The 20,678-nt window shown below is 39.6% G+C and overlaps 1 protein-coding gene across 12 annotated transcripts in view; it reads left to right on the plus strand.

Moving 5' to 3' along the window:
- The window catches only part of EBF1 (EBF transcription factor 1), a 334,576-nt gene that overhangs the window by 22,462 nt on the left and 291,436 nt on the right, over positions 1 to 20,678 (plus strand). For all 12 annotated transcript variants that reach the window (XM_038414384.2, XM_038414382.2, XM_038414385.2 and 9 more), the window contains exon 6: positions 1,682 to 1,750. In XM_038414384.2, coding sequence (XP_038270312.1) covers positions 1,682 to 1,750 — 69 coding nt within the window. The remainder of the gene's footprint in view (positions 1 to 1,681; positions 1,751 to 20,678) is intronic.

Genomic DNA, 20,678 nt, shown 5'->3' on the forward strand with positions numbered 1-20,678 from the left:
AAAGGTTTGTTGTATATGGTGGGGCTTGTCGGTCCCAGTCAGTTCGGGTGGCCAGATAGCAGGTGTGAAAAATTGGAACAGGGTTCGGGGGGATTATCGGCACCTAGATAAGACAAAGCCCTGAATATCAGGGCTGTCCCTATAAAATCAGGACATATGGTCACCCACAGTCAGTAAGTCTGCCAGATGCAGAGGGGCCATCTAGGTACAAACTAGGAGTAATATAGGCAGAGCCATTCCTATGGTATGGCGAATTGGGGCAACTGCTCTGGGCCCTGCGCTTTGGGGGGCCCCTGTGGGCCAGCGTGATTAGCTGGAACGGTCAGTCCCAGAAGTGACCGGTCAGCTCTGAAAGTGACTGAGTCGTCACTTCTGCCCTGGGCCTTGCAACCTCCCAGGGATGGCCCTGAATAAAGGGGACCCCTGCCCTAGATCCACACACAGACAGGTTCCTCCATGAACAGATCTCCACCCCATGGCATGACAGGGAAGCTTAGTACCTGCTATGGCATTGTAAGCATGGGCACTGCTGAGGGCACGGTAGGGATCTGTGTAGGGGCTGAGGAATGAGGGGCAGACCAGGGCTGGGGCTGCACGGTTGCCCTGGTTGCACAGAGACAAAGTGCCCCTATGGCCTGGGGCTGTGTTCTTTTACTTCTTTTACTCCCTTATTAAGGGGAGTCACAGGGGAGTGGTTGTAAGGGAGAATCCTTGGTGGGTGGATATTTATGTCCTGCCACCAGGGAGGTGAAGGAAGTGGGTAAGAACCTGATTGGTTTCATGGGACTGCTCATGAGAGTAAGGGCTTTGAGGTTTGGTTCCCAGGAAAGTCCGTATCCATCTCTAACTAGTTATGTCCTGGAGAATTTTCTGCCCTAAGTGGAAATGGGTATATATTGTATGAGAGATCATGTGTGATATTTTAATGAGTCAGGCTCTTAATAGACAATAACCTCTGACAAGAAATCATCACAAACAACAACTTAACTCTCTTTGGAAACTGAGCCATCTTAGTTCAAAAGAATCTAAGTCTCAAGGTCAGCAATGGAGCAATTCTTTGGTAGAGGGAGCTTACGTTTCACATGCCTGCTTTGTCTCTGACCTAATACAGGGCACCAGCCGGCAGCACTGTGCTTTTCCATAGTACTGTTAGCAATCATTAAAATTCTCAGAAAACTTAGAGAAACAGATACACTCAAGCATAAAAATCATCAGCCAATGGCGTTTCTGGTTTAGCTTCCCTGCTAACAACAGTATTTTAAAAGGGGAAAATATTGTCCTGGGAATTTCTGCTTCCCCTGGAAACCAATAGTATAATATGAGCACCAACCCAGATGTTAAAATTATGTATACTGGAAAAATAGCCCACTCTTGTTATTGGTCTTGATGTATGTGTATTGGCCCTATGAAAAGGGGTAGACCACACTCTCCATTTGAAGTGATCCCTGAACTATTGTTAGTGAAAGCAGGCAAAACCCCTTTCTCTTTATGTTTGCCATTACTAACCAGCTGTGCAAGAAGTTAAGCATAGTAATTAACCCATATGTGACCCGCTAAATTCGACTGATTTCCAGACAGGGACAGAATGGTAACTCTATCTTGCAATTTGAACCTCCTGTGTTCGTAATGATGATTTTACAGTGTAATGGTTGCACTAAATCCTCTCACTTTTGCTCTGTAGCCGGTGTTGTGACAAGAAAAGCTGTGGCAACAGAAATGAGACTCCATCGGATCCAGTGATAATTGACAGGTAGGGACCGCTATTGTTTCCTTCAATTTTATTTTATTCCTCATTATAATGAAACACCTGTGCTGTGTTGCTAATGGGAAAGGGGCTATGTGTATATATGGATGAAATTTTGTTGTTGATACCGAATTCGTTGCACTGTGCAATTGTGATTCCCATGGAAGGGCCATATGGAATGTAACTGTGAGACCTGCTCTTTGGAATGCTCTAGTTTTTGTATCTGATTCATGTTCATAAAGGGGATATTTTTCTTGCTGACTTTCTGTGGCCCAATTCACATGCGGTGCCAGGGAAGCTTCAGGAATAAAATAATAGTTTGTGATTTATGGAATGTGGTTGGGTGCTTATAAATATTTAACTTTTATTTGAAAAATGTTTGAATCATTATCACTTTTAGCTACAGTAGTTCTATTGGATGCAATCCATCTACATTTTAAGGTTTTTATTTTAGTTTAAAAAAATCTGCAAACTAAGATTTTCTCCAGTTATTTTCTTTGGTTGGAGTGCTATTTTGACTATATTGTCAGTTGATTAATTCATTTTGCCTGTCTTAATTATTGTGTTTTTAAACAGATCCATATCACTAATCTGACATGACCAAGTAAATCACTGTAGAACGATAAATCTGTTTTAGTTGTTCTGAGCAATTTGCAGTCTGTTTACAAATTATGCAAAGTTGTAGCCAAATAGTCATTTTTATATTTTAATTATTGAAATTCATTGTACAGAAACATATATGATAAACAGTTTATTATGTGGCATTACTCTGTGAGAGTTAAATGACCATGAAGGACTGAAACTGTCTGTCATCAAACAGGGAAAGCAATACCGTGCAGTAATCGGTGAATACAGGGACCCTAAAGGGAAACTAACCTATACACAGAAAAGGCAGAGTATAGAGTATAGTTCTTCTTTGTCTTATTGTCTGAGTTAATGTTCGCTATATTAAGTTCAAAATACTTTCTGTGCTGGAGTGTCCATTTTTATGAAAAAAGGTAAAGAGTCAGATCTGTTCAGCACCACATCAAAACAGAATTTATAAAAGAGAACATAGCAGAGAGGCACCACTTGGCATTGTGCTTAGGCAGTCTTTCAGGTTTATGTCTTGTTAGAGTTTGTTCAGCAAGCGCATGCTTTGGCATATTAGAGAAAACGTTTTGGTTAGTTACAATATGTAATCTTGAGATCGTTTTAATCTCCGAACATATATATTTTAACTATGCCTCCGTTCACCTGATATTAGAATTAGGTAACACCAGGGGAAGTAAAAGAACACATATAAAAACACATCTCTGTAGAGATATCTCTAAGTAGACTGCAGAGTTGAACAGTATAAAATAGGGTGTTAAAGTGGCATTTTGAGCCACATGAAAGCTACAAAATTCACATGCATTTTTCATTGTACTGAAAAATGAAATGTTAAGATGCTAATACCTGGTTTACAGAAATATTTTGTTTAACAATCCAATATGCAGAGGCAGAGCTGTTAGTTGCAACTCATTTAAACTGCAAACCCTACAGATTTTCAGCAGCTTTAAGGGAAAAAAACAACAAACCAATTACATGAAAAAATGGATTTAACTTCCTAGTAGTGATCAAATTAGCAGTATTTACTTAAACTGATACAAAACTTGCAAGTTTGAACACCAGGTTTAAAAGACAAGTTGAATACTGTTTAGATTATAATATAAATCTTACCTCACCACCCGCACTGAACCCCCTTTCGCTTGTGAATGGGTTAAGCTTTTAAGTTCTTCACTTGGTTTTAAATTGTGACTTTGATACCGAAGGTTGATATGACTGTGGTTTGAATAACATTTGATTTTGACCTGTTCCTGTGGGTTGCAATGGGATAAGAAATTTGACTCAGCAGTGCTGTAATTAGCCTTCCCTGTGTTTTTGAAACAGGATTGTATTACCTGGATCGCATTAGTGTGGCTTCTATTGTTGCCGCTTTGCATCTGTCCCAGTAGGGTACTTAAAACCTTTTCTTGTCCCTGGCTAGCTCAGACAATTTAGGCCAAATTGCTTTATACAGTTAGTGGCTTTAGTGATGTTTCTTGTGACATTTATCCTATTCATTTTTTTCCCTTTTGGTTTGAAAAGTATAAAGACATCTATATGGAGCTGCTATATCTTAAGAGGAGTACTTTAACAGTTGTTGTAAAAAATGTCTTCACAAGTCAGAATGTGTGTTTAGTTGTGCTTGTTGTCACTTCTGCATGCATTAAATCTTAAACTATTGTGTCAATTGATATGCAAAACCATATTTAGCTATTTTTATTTGCATGTGAGCTTGCAGAATTCATTTAACATTTGGGCTAAAGCACTCCCACATGCCTTGCAGTCTGATAAAGCCTTATCTTTGAATTTAATCTGACTTTAACACAGAATCACCACTTAAACTCTTAGCGTTTTTTAGACAACCATACTTATATGAAAAACCCTGCCCTGTTCTTCCCCGACTGTCTTTTTGATTGGTTATTCAAGAAAGCCATTTGTGGGATACAGATAGAGCAGTCTTTATGGCCACAAAGTTAACATGTACAATCAACTTAAAAGTTAGATTTTTTTTTCTAGATATTTAGGAAATATGGACTGTACCTTTTTATTTACTTAAAAGTGTGGTTAAAAATTTCACTAGGTGCATGTGAGAACAGTCCAGAAAATTACTTTATATTTTAGTCTGTTATAAAAGTGACCTAGAGAAATTTAGCGTCCTTCTTTTCTCTGAAGAGAGGTATAAATCTATTATTGTTATAGACCAATCATCTCAAGAAAGCTCCTGGAAAAAACAGTGGAATTATCTTTTTAGAATTGCCTGTATACTTGATCACTAACTCAGCTTTACATGTATCTAAATGAAGTTCTATCACCAAGAACTAATTGTAAAAGGGGTATTATTGTCAGAATACAAATGCACAATGATTCCTGTTACAAGTGAAGCAATAGGCTGTCTAATAATCCTAGATAAAGTAAAATGTAGCACTTGCAGTTATTATATTAAATTCTAGATTGATTTAACATTCAAATTATAACTCATATATTTGAATTTAAAAGATTTGCAATAACATTCCTGTGCAGAAATTGAATAAATTGTAGTTTTATTACCACACTAGATATCCCTGTGTCCTAACCTTTTTCCTTACAGTTATCTTAGTTCAATAAATAAAACCTCATTAGACTATTCCCATTTCAACAAGTTTATTAAATTTTACAGGAGCAATTAGCATAAGCTGTGCTAATTTTTCTGGAAGACTAATGAGAGAGCTTCCTAATTAGGTTTGCTTTGTAAGAATCAGAAAAGATGATAATGACAAAAGTCACAAAGGGTGGAAAGTGGAACTTTTATATTATTTCTTGATCTGGGAAAGCTGCTTCCATACCTTGGCACCCTTGCAAACTTTTTTTTAACCCACCTGACCATTGTAGATCTAGATATTCAATTGTGATACCAATGCTTGCTGAATGCATCCGATGAAGTGAGCTGTAGCTCACGAAAGCTTATGCTCAAATAAATTTGTTAGTCTCTAAGGTGCCACAAGTACTCCTTTTCTTTTTTGCGAATACAGACTAACACAGCTGCTACTCTGAAACCAATGCTTGCTGTGTTTTTCTTTACCTTTTATGGATGGATCTAGGAAACAGTAGTCCTGCTGGTTAAGATAAATATAGATAGTTGTTTCAATCTCCAACATGCGGCAGATTAACTTCAGCATAAAGGGTCATGTTCAGTCTACAGGTTCTATACTATTCCTGAATTCTGTCATTTTCCAGACAGCATGGTTAGTCAGTGTCATTGTGATGACCTGAAAATGGACAGTGTTGCAATTTACTGATTTAAAAAGAGGACTTATTTAGGTAAATTTCAAGACTGATGTCTTCCTAGAAGGTGCAGTCTAATTCAACTGTAAGTTGTTAGGCTTGATGGAATCCTCACCAGGTGAATTTCTATACTCTCTGCTATGCAGGATATCCAACTGGTGATCATAATGGATCCTTCTGGCCTTAATTTGTGAAAACTTGAAAGTGCTTCACGTAATGCCATCTTTCCTCACATTGAAATGGACCCAACTTCTGAGGAGCAAATTGCATTTGTCATTTGCTTACATATTTTGGCCCAATCAGAGGTGTTGTCAATAGGAGTTATCAGATCGATCAATATTTTTCTCTAATCTATCTGGGATGCACTCAATCACCAGGGTGTCTAGGGAACTGACTTGCTTACAGGTGTTTTTGAAATCTTTCAGTCTCTAATCTGAAAACATTTATATTTGCAGATAGGATTTCATAGTGCAGTGACATGAAAAGAGGCGTGAATAACTTTCACTGCCTCTGTTTTACTGCTTTAAAAGTCATCGTGTAGTGGATTGTATTTTATGGGTTTGATCATCCTCTTCCATGCCAAAATGCTGTGCAGAGGAAATACAGGTGTTTTGCAGGAAAGTAGCACCAGTTATACCCTATTGCCTTCCCAAAATATGCTGTTCTGGCCTAGTGCAGACTTGGCAATGAGTGCATTTAACAGTAGCTTTACATGCCCAAGGAAGGTCTCTGAAGTGCCGTAAAGTCAGGTCGTTTTTCGAAGCTTTTCCATCATCAGTGAGGAGAGGTGATGTCAGGATGGGGGTTTTGCTAGTGAGGAAGTAATGGGTGTTTGGATGCAGGGGAATAGCTCAGTGCCCACAGAACCTTGATCGTGAAACAAGATGGTGTGGCACAGGCCCAGAGTGGCAAAGGAGATTTCAGCACATGCCAGTGACCTTGGAAACAGTCTGAGATGGGTGCTAGTAACACCTCGTGAAGGGACATCTGTCCCTCTGGCAGCGCACTCTGTGTTCTGGTCACAGACATAACAACATGTGTCCAATTGGCTGTATCTGCATCCCAAGTCCCATTATCAGCGGTGAACTGAACTGAACTAAACCACCAGTGTGGTCTACAAGACTGTGTTTTAAAGCTGTTTTCACTGGTCTTCATTTATGCTCCCTATTGGCCTATTTTTACATATGGTCAGTAGAGGAACACGGGGGATAGCCCTGTTACCCTGGGCCATACCTCCATTTTGTCTTGTAATCAGGCTTGGGAGTTTGATAGCAATCACTGCTAGGTGTATTTTGGGAGATAGGAGGTTTGTCTAACATGTGCTGCTTCTCCAGCTTGCCCGGCATCAGAAGGCACTATGACTTTCATGGAAACGTAGATTGTTCAGTGGATAATACCAGCAAGGGAGTCAGTATTAATGCAAGTGTAGAATAAAATGAGAAGCCATTTTGGTTTCACTAATCCAAAACAAGGTACATTGTAGGAACAGAAAAGTGGAAGTTAATGATCATACATTGGTGAAGGGAGGATTGTGGCAAAGGGAATATAAAATATGTTACCTACATGCACATACATGAAGTAGGCTGTCTTGTCTATACCAGCAGACTGAGCAATATCTCCCCTACCCCCCCGTAAAATTCTGCTACTCTTGTATCATGCAGACTAAATGTATTAACACTCCATGCAAGTTCTCAAAAGGGACAGAATTCAGCCTAGATCAGTGAATGTGATTTGCTTTAAGCCCGTTACTTGACTTTTTGAGAGGGTAGCAACCAAACAGCACATCTGCAAAGTATTATCTAAAATGTTTTTCCATGTAAACTAGGTGACCAAAAGAGTCTTGAACCTTCATACAGTACAATGGAGGCTCCAGTTAGTACAAACTTGTCACCTAGGAGAGTCAAATACAAATGTCTGAAACCCTCCAGCCCCCTCACTAAATAGGCTCTGTCGCGTCCGCAGGTTCGGCCGATTGCGGCTCCCACTGGCCGTGATTCGCCGCTCCAGGTCAATGGGGGCTGCAGGAAGCGGCGCGGGCTGAATGCTGGCCTCCCTTCCTGCAGCCCCCATTGGCGTGTAGTGGTGAACTGTGGCCAGTGGGGGCCACAATTGGCCAAACCTGCGGACATGGCAGGTAAACAAACTGGCCCGGTACGCCAAGGACTTTCCCTGAACAAGCGGTGGACCAGAGTTGAGAACCACTGCTCTAGAGGTACTCCTAATTGGCATAGAAATGAACCCTGTGTGAAATGTGGCTTCAGTCCTGCTTCCAATAAATAGAATTGGGGGAGAAAGTCACAGGGGTTTGTGCAAGAATTTTCTTTGGTTTCAGTCCATGTGGGTTGTGTCTCTCTCCCCAGCTCTTGCTTATCCGCACTCCTGAGTTCCACTTTGCGTTTCAACTTTGAACCCAAAATCTCAAAGCAGAAATTGGCCTAAACCAAACGATTTCCACTTGTTTATTTGTGGGATTTGATGGAATAACCCAAAGAATTTTGTACCATTTCAGAACTATGGTACAAACCCCTAACATGGTCTGAGCTTTGCTCAAGAGGTTTGTGAACCTCTCCGAAAACCCAGTTCCGAATTTCCAGTTGGTTTTATGATTTCTGGGTTTCTCTAAAAACATGTCACACTGCACTAATAGTTAGTTGCTTCTCTCAGTAATAACTTTTGAATCTGCAGTTAGGGTTATGAGCTTTGTTTCATTCAGATCTTATCCCTGATTATTATTATTTAATATCACATTAGTGTCCAGAGACTCCAGCCAGGATCAGAGTCTCATTGTGCTAGATGTCATCCAGTCTCAGGTAGATAGATAGTCTCTGTCCTGAAGAGACTTGTTGCCTTTGTATGGTTTAAGAATGAAAGAATCCAACAGAATTAGGCATCCAATTTCCATTTAATTTCACTGGGATTTTGGCACCTAATTCCTTTAGGCTATCTTGAAAATCCTAGCCTTGGTCTAGGGGCCAGCGTTTTCAGTGGGCACTAATTTTGCGTTCTCAATTTTTAACAGCACACTCGAGGGGATCTTTGGCTTAATTTTTTTAAGGTAGACCCCAAACTCCAGTTATGTCACTGGGACCTGCCCAGAACTTCAGAAAATGAGGCCTCGGGGTGGAAAGCTGGGCACTCAAGATTAAAGGGCATCTGCAAAAATTTTAGCTGACGATGCCTGTTGCTACAGTCCCGCTACGAAGTTCAGAGCATGCTCAGTTCTCCCCTGAAGTGAGCCATTCCCAGGAGGAACTCAGAACCCGCCTTGACTGGGGACTTTCCTTTGTTTCCATTCACAAAACTTAAAATGTGCTCTTCATACCTATCAAATTCTTAATGCTAACCACTACCTCAAAGAGTGTCATGGAACCGAGAGGACGCGCTCAGCCTAGGGAGTTTCCTGAATCCATACAATTCAGCATAACTCTTTCCTTTGTTGGAGGGCGGGGAAGAGTTTTTGAAAATAAAAAAATTCAGAAATGTTGCGTTATCTAAACTGTTACTGCTGAGGATAAATTTACCATCCTTTCTTCATCCACTGATTTATTTCAACATTTGCCATCGCAGAGGGAGTACACACATGATTGCTAGGAATGAGAAGGGTATAAAATGTGTTTGTGGAGGTCATACTAAATTTTATTGTGGATTCGCTAAAATTGTTTTGAATATGAAATGTGTAACCTGTGTCTCTGGCAGCTTTTTGTGCAGAAGAATGTAACCAACAGCACAATCCTGCAATTGGTTATGCAAATGAGTAACTTTCAGTGTGTGAGCTGTCCCGCTGACCATCACATGCATCACGGTTTCCAGAATTTGCCCCTAATCCAGCGTTTCCCAAAGGTTTTTGGCCACTGAACACCTGGTATATATTTACGGAACACTTCTAATATTATTTTGTAGTCGTTTGGTTTTCAATTAAAAAATTGCGTTATTTATGCTCAAATATATTTTATTTTATAAAACCAAGCAAAAATACAAATTTAAAATAACTTGAACTAACAATTTCTAACTGGAAAGTGCGTATAAAGTAGTACAAAAATCAAGTGCAAGACCCTTTTTTTTAATTATGATTCTTTCACGGAACACCTATTCACATCGTGCAGAACACCAGTGTTCCACAGAACATAGTTTGGGAAACGCTACCTAATCTAATAAATGAATGACAATTTGTATGTTTGTTTTATTGGCCACGCCTGTGAAGATAACCATGATATATTAAAATGCCCTTCACTACACTGGAGATATATCACTTTAACACAACATACTGCTAATAAATATAAAATACAGTAAAAAGCAAGTAGTGGTTTCTATGTAGATCGTAACTGGGGTGACATCCTAGAAATGTGTTTAACTTAGTGTCTGAAACAGCAGCATGTCACGCAGTAGAAACGATAAATTCTGGTATGAGTTTTCTCTTTTCCTGTAGTATCAGTTTTTCTTCTGTAACAGTTCTGGAAAAGTACAGAAAAGCCATACAAAGTTTCCAGTGTGTCACATTAGCAATTTTGCAGAGGTAGTTTGTGATCAGAATATATTACTGTATCAAATAAGTGTTTGCTTTTTTGCTAAGGACAGTATTTTAGACTTTTAAAAAGTGGAATAAATAGTTTTCTGTACTACTTTTAAAATTTTGATATAGGAAAGCAATATTTCTGGAGGTTTTCATTTGTGCTTTATGTGAAGAAATTATTAAAATATTTTATTTCATTACCCTGAAATTATATCCTGGACAGTTCGAAAGTGACCCAGATATACACACTTTTACTGCTGTCGTGGAAATACTACAAACAGTACTGTTTTGTCTTTAGTTTCTAGCTGCCTCTAAAGGTAAAGCCGATGAAGATAAACCTAAGAAGGGCTATTTCTCCAATTACAAGCCTTTGTCCTAGAGAAAATAAAGGTTTAGACTTGTAGTATTCATTTATAACAGAATTTTAATTACCTTAAACTGGCAAAACTGAGTCTGAATTTTTTAAAAAAAGATATAGCAGAAGCAATCTGTGAATTCTGCATATTCCATGTCCTCTCTTATTAAGGGCACAGATTTGAAATGCAATGAAACTAATTCGGGAGCAGGGTGGAAATTGTAGTGGCTGATCAGTATAACACACACCACGTTTGTAGTGGGAACAGAGTGGTCTTCAGTACACTTCTGGACTCTTTTTCTTTTGACGGTGAAGTGCAGGGTTCTCTTTCCAGCAATACAGGGTAGGGGAAAGAACAAAAATAAAATAAAATGTAATGTTTTAAGCAGACAAGCTGGCAAATCTGTATAGCTTTATAACAGCTCAATAACCTCCAAAATGGCATACTGCAACTATGCCATCTAGCTAACTGTTTGAGACACAATAGTTTTGTAATATAATATAAAAAGTAATAGTGTTAGCTAACACATCTTTAATAAGATATTGTCCACTGCTCTGCCATATGCTACAGAGCAGGCTCTCACTCTGTGGGGCTTTTGATTCCTCTCAATAAGATTATTTCAAATACTCTAATTCTGAATCATTGACATGAATACAAAAGACTAGTGACATCTAATAGATGCCTCTTAGCTTTGCTTTTCCTCTTGTTCCTTTCCTTTTTCTTCTCTTTTTACCTGACAAAAAGCTTCCAGATACTTGGGCTCTGTCTCTCAGTAGCAGCATGTGGGTCTCCTCATGAAATAAAAAGGAGGAAAAAGGACTGACATAGGGCTGATAAGCCATAGAGCAAAGGACCATAGATTAAAAGTAAATGCCAGTAAATCCTACCCTGTACACTTGTTCTTTTATTGTTTTCTTTAACACTTTCAGTGCCAGAGAGAGAGAGAGAGAGAGAGAGATGAGATTTTGTTTTTAAGGATACAGGTATTGTTGGAAAGATCCTAAAATCTTGCTGTGTAATCAGATTTAATTGACTGATTTTCCCCCCCAGCCCTCCGACATTCTAAATGGTGTTATAAAATGTCAATTTCAGCCAATAGGATTGTTCAGTCAGCTCTATGCTCAGATGCTTTTTTAAAAAAGTGATCTTTTCTTGCACAGAAGAAAGTCCATCATACCAAGCTGTTGTCCTCTTCAGAAGGGACTTTCATCTGAACTGAATTAAAAAAAACATTACAATAACATTCCTAGATGTCTGGTAATGAATTAATAAGTTCCCTTTTCATGTCAGGGTCTTGCCAGGCCTGCTGTTTGAGTCAGGAACTCCTTTGCTTTACTTCACTATCCTCTTGGACGCTTCCCCATTGTTTCATGTTCTCTCTGTGTGTGTGTGTGTATATAAATCTCTCCTCTGCTTTTTCCACCAAATGCATCCGATGAAGTGAGCTGTAGCTCACGAAAGCTTATGCTCTAATAAATTTGTTAGTCTCTAAGGTGCCACAAGTACTCCTTTTCTTTTTGCGAATACAGACTAACACGGCTGCTACTCTGAAACCTGTTCATGAACTGAATATCAAAAGCATTTTTTGGAAGAGTTACTATTATAGGATATAGTCGGTGGCTCGGCTGGGTAAAAAAAAAATCACAAGGACTGAAACACCATGATTAGATCAATTCTTTTAACATCAGATAGTATTCAAAAATCATTTTCAGTAATTTTCTCCATCATTGTCTAGGCTGCCTTCCAGGTTTTTTGACTGGGATAACTATCCACTTCTATCCAGTTGGATTCTCATCGTTTTTGTAATCTTTTTGAATATAATCTTTCAGTTAGACTTTTTGGCATCTATATCACTACATAACCATTGGCTGACATCCCAGATGTTAAGTCAGTTTGATAAGTGGATGTTAAAAAGTATATTACCTAGTTTGGATTTTGTAGAAGGCTGTCACAAGAAGGGGAGAAATGTATTCCATTGTCATTATAAAGTTCTGTGCTTTAAAAGAAGAAGAAAATTAGCCATGCTTGGAGCTATTAAGCGCTGATGTAAGGATTCTTCCCAACACGCTCCATGTTTCTCTGCATGACTTCAGTCTTGTAATGGCCGGGTTCTGATCCCAGATGCATCTCTGCATACCTTGGAAAAATCTGCTGCTACCTGTGTGCAGGCATGAGCACGAGCAGACTCCAAAATGCATTCTGACTGATGCCACTCATCTAAGATTGGAGTCTGGCCCCACGTCCAGATGTGCATTTTTTTTTTAAATTTTAAAAAATTATACCCTGTGGATTCCCACTTCTTAATCCAGCCCTGGATTCTTCTTGGTCTAGAGCAGAGACATTGACACCCCACCCTGGAACCCTCCTTCCATCTAGCTGGGCCCCTCTGCCATTTAGCAATTTGGCGAGGTCAGGATGGTCCTGACTCCTTGACACCTGTTTGTGATCTTCCTTGGGGGTCACAGTCTCTTGGCTGAGAACTTCACAGTTGGAGCTCCTTACATTTTAAAAGCCTCTCCATAGGATTTGCTTTCTTATTAACGATCCATCTGAGGCTCCCTTTTGTTCCATGGCATGACATTAATGGCTCTGTGGGTTGTAACTTTCTCAAGGAGTGGAGCAGTGGGCGGCTGCGTGGTTTGGGAGAGCCTGTGGCAGCATGTTCCTTGAGGGAGCCGCTCTCCTGCTGTTAGGCTGGTCTTGTTCCAGGTTTCATTGTGCTAGGCACTGTACAGTCACATAGTAGAGACATTCTCTGCCCCAGCAAGCTTACTATCTAAATAGACAAAATAGACTCTTGGCTATGTCGAGCTACTTTGTTTTAAAGCCTAATTAGTCCAGCTTCAGGAATAGCTCTGGCACTCTGGAAAACTGAATAAACCATGCTCTGATGAAGGAGGAAAACTCCTAGATAAAATCCGTTATGCATAGGAATTGTCGTATCTTGTACAACTTACAAAATGAGAAAAGTTCCTGTTTCAAAAGAGTGCCTCACTGTGCCAGTGGTAGCTTAATTTGTCAGAAACTACAAGAGTATTAATACAGTAGAATATAAATACCTTAAAAACAGGAATTTCTAATACTGGAATATTAATGCCCATCAAATCATCGAGGGTTTATAATGCCTGAAGTATTAATATCCTTAAAGGCGTTGGGGCTTTGTAAATGTATGTTTCAAATATTGTAACTAACTTACTTAGCTATTTTTCCTGATTGTTGTTGTTATTAACTCTTGGAGTGTATTCATAACAGAGCCAGCCCTGTTCACATTCTCAGCCATCCATGCTTGAGACAATAACATGCTATTAGTTAATATTTGTGTTGCTGTAAGTAGCATGATTTTTTTTAAAAAATCTGAGATTGTTCTGGGGGAAATAAAAGAGAATTTTGTGAATACTTTTTTGTCATGGTAACACAGTTAGTCCCATTAGTCTGTCAAATATGAAACCAGTTTCCAACTACAACACATTTAAACAAGCCATTGTTTTACACAGCCCTGCAGAAGGCTGGAGAGTCATATAGCCTTCTACCTCTTGCATGCAGTTATTATATTCATGGGCTGTTTTAGTTATTGAAGGGTTAATGAATTGCAGCCTGCTCCCAGCAATCCCATCATGTGCCTGGTTGATTCTGAAAGAAGGGGCTTGCAGTTGCCTAAAGGGCATCCTTTCCCAGCTTTCTCGTGGGCCACCTGGGCAGATGAGATCGTGCACAGTCTATCCCTAGGACACAAAATCCAATCAGGCATTGCCTCTTCTGGTCTCAGTGACCTGTATGCTAGGAAAGGGAAAAGAAACTCGGGAGCTAATCATTGATAGGTTGCATCTTTCTGGCTTTAGGGGACTCCTATCTCTCCATAAGGAAGGAAGTTTTTCCTTCATTTTCAAGATAAGGTGTCATTCATGAGAGCAGTGTGCTGAACTAATCAGGTTAATTGAGAGGCCCTGAATAGCACTCATTGAGCTGATCTCTTCTTCCTGTTAAAGGCAGATAGTGCAGACAGAGATTACACACGTTTTAAACTCTTTCTTACCATCTCTGAATTCTGTGCAGAATCCAGAGTGGTGAATGTCATTAGAGACAGGAGCCTACCAATTTATTTTTGGTGTGAATAAAGCATTATTTATATGACACACATAGGGCCAGGTTCTCAGCTGGTATGAATCACATCGCTCCATCAAAGGCAATGAAATGATGCCTGGTGAGAATCTGACCCACTGTTTTCTGAAAGACATGGTGAACTAATATTGTCAGAGGATTGGCTCAAGTTTGACATGTTCTTGAGTTTTGTTAATATTAAAATTATTTTAGACCTAACTCATGGCAGGGCTGCAGGAAACATTAATTTCGAAAAGATCTTGTCAGTGTTTGAAGCAGATACCGAACCAGTTGTTTTTATTGCTGTTACAGTATCATTTCCCTTTAAACCCATTCTGATCTCAGTGCCTGCACATGATTTTATTCAAGTTTACCAAAACCCTCTGCTCTTGCCAAATTAGGAACATCCATGCTCCAAACCTCATTCTAATCTTCCTACTAGCCGCAATCTATTACATTTTCTTTGCAAATGTTGTAACCATTAGAGTAGAGGAGAGTTAAAAACAAATCTATAAAAACAGGACTTTTTTTTGCCCTTCTCCAAAGCTAACTGGTTGTTAATGTAATTTAAACAAGGTCAGAGGTTCCCCTATTTTTCCCCTCTTCCTTGGAAGTTTTGGGAATGACTTTAATTATCTCTACAGTCAAATTCTCACTGCTGTCCCTGTGAAAGCGTGTAGTCATGGATTGCTGGGATTATTTTCTTTAGCACTTGGGGAATAGAGAAACTGGTTGTTTCAAAATTAGAACCAGCTGGGTTCTCATAGCTATCATTTAGGGAAAGACGCTTGGCACACAAAGCCATAGCTCAGGTTAGTCATTAACTAAAACCCTAAATAAGCAGGGTTTGGTTTACCACTCTTGATTATGCAATGTGAGGAATGATTTTGTTTATCTCATTAATATGCATCTTCAGTGCTGCTACTGTCAGCCCTTACTTTAAGATCAACTACCATTCAAACTTCTTTGCTACAGCAAATTTAATAGCACAGGCTTCTTGAGACTCAGTCCTCAGCATGGTATTTTGATATTCTAAAAGTAGAAAATAAAATTAAGCCCACAGTACAAGATCTTCTTGTGTCTGATGTGCATTATACAGATGAAAGGTAAGCAGGTAAGCTGCTGAACAGATTAATAGAACAAAAGGAGAAGGAGAGAGAACTTGTATTATCTAACAGCTTTTGTTACCTTGTAAAACAAGCAGCAAGGGTGATATACTGTATATATTCTGCCTGTCTTTCCAGCTTGGATAAATTAGTTGTTTGTCATACCTTAGTAATCTGTATTAGTGCCAAACTCAATTTGAAATTAGGACCACACCTTTTAGTCAGAAATTATGTGAACCCAGAATTCTTCCTGAGCATTTTGCCAAAGTGAAAAATGCAGAGTCCTATTCTGCTCTTAGTTATCTGAATATAAATATGAAGGAACACCACTGAATTTAATGGAGATGCTCCAGATTTGTAAATGCGAGAAGAATGTGCTGTTTAATATATGAGAATCTCTCTCTTTGTGTGTATATCTATATAGAACTACAGCCTTAACTGTGTACTGTGCTTAACAGTTTACAATTATCAGGGTGGTCTATTCTTGAAAATGATTTTTTTAAGATAAATTAATTTCTAAAACTCAAATGTTTATTAAATCAGGATTTAGAGAAAAAGGATGTTCCAGAAAGACATTCTACAAGCTTTTTTTTTTTTTAAAAAAAGTTTGATTACTCAGCTTTGCATAACTAATTTAAATGTCTTAATGCTGTATTTAAAAAACAAAATAAAAAAGACACCTGAAATGTATTTTTTTGACTCTGTTAATAACCTCTGAAGCACAGCTAAAGTATTTTTAAAGACAGATGAAACCATTTAGTGCTGCACATATTCAGATCATTATTTGACCTGAATATTCTTGCATATAAACCTTTTCTTAGGATTTCATATTGAAACAAATATATTATAAGCACTGCTAATCTTACATTTATTAGGTTCTTAATTTTGCATATTTTTTCCTGGAGTACACTTATTCGATGCTACAATTTGTTATCATATAAGATATATATTCTGTTTTTCTTAAAAGGTGTTTTTTTAAACAAATAACTGTTACATTTCCAGTCACTCAAATTTGGACAGAATTTTACTTCCTGTTTCAAAGGTCAAGGAAAGCTGACCTCAACAGCAGTGTTGAGACTGCTGAATTATTCATATCATTGACTTTGTGTCAGCTTCCACATTTGTGCAGAGGGATGTTTTATTCATTTATCTCATTTAGGGTCCTTCTCTGCACCTGTTTCTACCATTAAGTACCCTGTAATTTGCATTTGATGCTAATTTAGTTTCATATCAGCCTGGTCCCCCCTTGTTAATTTAATTTTCTAAGACCCTTTTCATTACAGTGGAAATGTTTCTCTCTTTAAAGCAAACATCTATAGAAGTAATTGTATAAACTTCCTTTTAAATAATATCTTTTAGAAGATTCCATCGTTTAATTCCTTAATTCCTATAATTAGCCATGGTTTGATTAATGTTTCAAAGGGTTAAGTCAAAATGCAGACTTACTCAAATGCATACTTGAATAATTTTCTCTGCAGATAATATTTTCTGCATTGCTGCCTTTATTCTATTTATGCTTCTGATAATTACATGCACTAACAAGCCCTAATTTTCCTTACTTAATGATTTTTATTTTGTTGACTAATAGCTGTTTTTAAATATATAATCACCAGGATCTTAACACTGCTGATGTCATGCTTAATTTTTCTTCCAATAGATTGTAAATGGTTAAAAAGAAATGCTGGAGCTGAAAAACTACTCTCGGCTTCTCTCAAAGCTGTAACAACATAAAATATCAGTACGGTTTATTTCTCCAGAAAAGGAGATTGAAAATATAATTGTGGTGCTCTCTCAAACAGCGTGATTAGCTGTGATGTCTGAAAGTGGTATACTTGGGAAATATTTTAGTATACAGCCATTGTATGTTTGTTTTTACAGGTCAGATCTTTACATAGAGGATGCTACTATGGGGCAAAAAAATTACATGATTTTCACGTCCAAGGAAGTTTGTTAGCCTTGGTGTAAGAAGGAAAAAATAAATGAACAGAGGGCCTGTGATGGAAAAGTCAAGTAATTTTGCCCTCATGTGGGCTTATTTAAAACAAAATTGTATAATTGCTTCTGTGCAATGGGTATTGTGCTCATATCTCCATGGTGGAAGGTATTTAGACTGTCCTCCCCCCCTTGGGCAAGAGAAAATGTAAAGGAGAATCTGTTTTCATATACACATAACTCTAAGTTACTAGCTCTCTTCCTTTCAAAATTAGACCTGAAAACATAAATTAGTGTAAATGCATTCTTGTGGTTGAAAGGAACAAACTGCTGGGGTTTGCTACTACAGCAAAAGAGTGTGTGTGTGTTCACTCCTGTGTATAGCAGAGGCATACTGGTGGACAGGCGCATGTCACTCCGAGGAGGTGTGTGACCAAAAACTTGACTGGCAGTTGTAAAATTGTAAAATTCCTGTTGTAAAATTCCAGAGCTGGCCCTGTAGGCAGGATGTCACCACTTCAGCTACCAGCACCTCAGATGAAATGTCTTTTAAAGCTGTGAAGATTATAGGTACTATGGGCTAGATTTTTAAAGGTATTTAAGTGCCTGAAGATGTAGGTAGGCACCTAGTGGAGTTTCCAAAGCTCCTATGTGCCTAACTCCCATGGATTTCAATAGGGCTGCTCACCTGAGGAAAGATTCCTCGCATCAATGAGGGCGGCAGGGTTAGGACTTTGTCACTATCTGTGATTGTAGTTCAACTTTTAAGAGAAAAAGTGGGAGCCCTGTGCCCTGCATCCATGGGGGAGTTTGTCCCCAAGTTTGTGTAGTTGCGTTTTACCCAGCGTGTTTAGGTTACAAACCAAAGGGGACTGGGAAACCCCTCTCTGGGTATTGCATTTAAATATTTTCGATATCCTCCCTAGTTGCTCAGCCGCAATGTTTTCCTGATGCTCTGAACCATTTGTATGTTGCGTCAGAGAGTGATTTTTCTCCCTGCTGGTACTTTTCTTTTCAGGGATGAATCTTTTGGGAGTGGAGGAAAGGAATCAATTCCAGAGCATGCCCATCTCTGCATTAGCTTGTCACCTAACCCAGCCAAGAGGTGACCCTCCTGTTCCTGGATCTCCCATTGGAGTCCCTGGGAGATCCAGAGGTGGAATGTTTTCAGGTTCAGGCTGCTAGGGTTCGGTTCTGCTTTCGCATTCAGCCTGCATAGCTCCCACTGATGTTAATGGGGGCCCTGTGCATGCATCCTGGGTGCGGGATTTAGTCATTGAGCTGGGAGCGGTCCTCCCGACAGCATGCACTAATTTATACACTGTTCCATTTAAAGTCATTAGCCTGAAACTTGGACTCCAGAGCTGCTGCTGTCATGAGCATTTCATCTGCAAAATATGGATTAAAACAAAAATTCTGTAGTTGTGTTTATTTGACCTGTCTTTAACCCTAAATGTAGTTTAGGGACTATGTCATTTGTGCCTGATTCTGTGCCCATTACAGCCACTGTCTGTAAAAAATCCCAGAACCAGGCTCTGTATCTGAGGACGCATTATCAGGTGAATTCAATGCTGAGAGATGACCTAAGCAGTATGGATAGCTAATGTAGAGGGGCTGAATGCCCAGTACGTAACTGAAATGACATCACCAACAAAAACATCTGTAAGCTTACTACTCTTCCCCCCCGCCCCCTTTTTATCATATATTCACAATAATGACCTTAGTGCAGGGTATTTCCTGAGTATTAATGACCTGCTGAGGTTAATGGCCCTTGGTTATACCTCGGGCCATCAGCTCCTCCTGGCTGGTCATTAATTCCTAGGAAATGCCCTACACAGAGGTCATTATTGCTTAATTGTCTCCATACACTTTAATGTTAGTTTTGGCAATATACAGTCTCGTACTGTGAATTGTGTACTTTACAATTCATTAAACAGCTTATTGTTAAAACTGCAGATGATCTTGATTATTATTTATTGTTTTCCCCTTTGATTTATCTGGTGCATCCATGTTTGTACCATGGAAGGGACAAAGGTATATTGGGTATGTGTCTGATGGTGCAAGTCAGCAGGCAGTAGGCAGGGGTGGATTAATGGAAGATGCCTGGTGCACACCGTCTAGATCTGGGCTTGTGGAGCAGCAGTCTTCTAGGCGTCTGTCATCAGCAGCATGGGAGCAGCAGCTTGCACCACAGATGTGTAAGCCTGATGGCTGCATGGATTGCCCAGGGCTCAGCTTGCTCTCTCTTTGAGGGCAGACATAGGGAGCTGAGGGAGGAAGGCCGATGAGTGAACTCAGTACCAAAGACACAATGAAGCAGTGGAAATTGGAATCCTCCCCTGTTCATATGGGAGGGAGCATGAAAGGGCCGCCCAGAACCTCCTTCCCACATATAGGAGTGAGGAAAAGGAGTGGAGACTCTCTGTGGGTGGATAGAAAGGGAAAGCAGCCTCCAGCCAAGGGGCTTCCGCCATTCCCCTTTGCAGGAGCTGCCCCACACCCTACCTCACAGTAGCCAGAAGGAGGGGTGCGCCTTGTTCCACAATGAATGTATGTTTGGCCTGATCTCCGCTGGGGGTCAGACTGTGAGCTCCTTGCTAGCCTTGGTGAGCACTTACTAATGGGTATGGCGCTGTGAGTGCCATGTGGACAGCTGGCTCAGGGGTTCATAGTCTGCCCCTTTGTGTCCTGCATTAAAGTGCCAACGTTAGTGGTTTTAGTTTACTTAGCTGCAGTGAAGAATAAAAGGGGCCAGAATTAGCCCAGGCAGTAGGGCAGCTGTAATTCCTACATTCTATACATTTTTTTTCCAGAGGAACCTTATTTTTAACTTGCTCATTTAAGCAAACCCCCTCTCCCCCCACACCGTATGGCATGGCCCGCCCCCCTCAGTTCCTTTCTTGGATCCTCTGTGGTTAATTTGAACAAGGCCAGGGTTGCAGGGGACATTTCTTTGAATGACGGAAGAATACACATTCTGCACAATTTGAACCAGACAGCTGTGCATTTGGTTCCCTCATTTCAATTACGGCCATAGACGGTGGTAGACTGGCATTAAGTGATGTAAGGATGTGGTCAGAGAGATCTAATCATATAGGGATCCC

Source organism: Dermochelys coriacea, chromosome 8 (genome assembly GCF_009764565.3).
Source record: "Dermochelys coriacea isolate rDerCor1 chromosome 8, rDerCor1.pri.v4, whole genome shotgun sequence".
Lineage (NCBI taxonomy): Eukaryota > Metazoa > Chordata > Testudines > Dermochelyidae > Dermochelys > Dermochelys coriacea.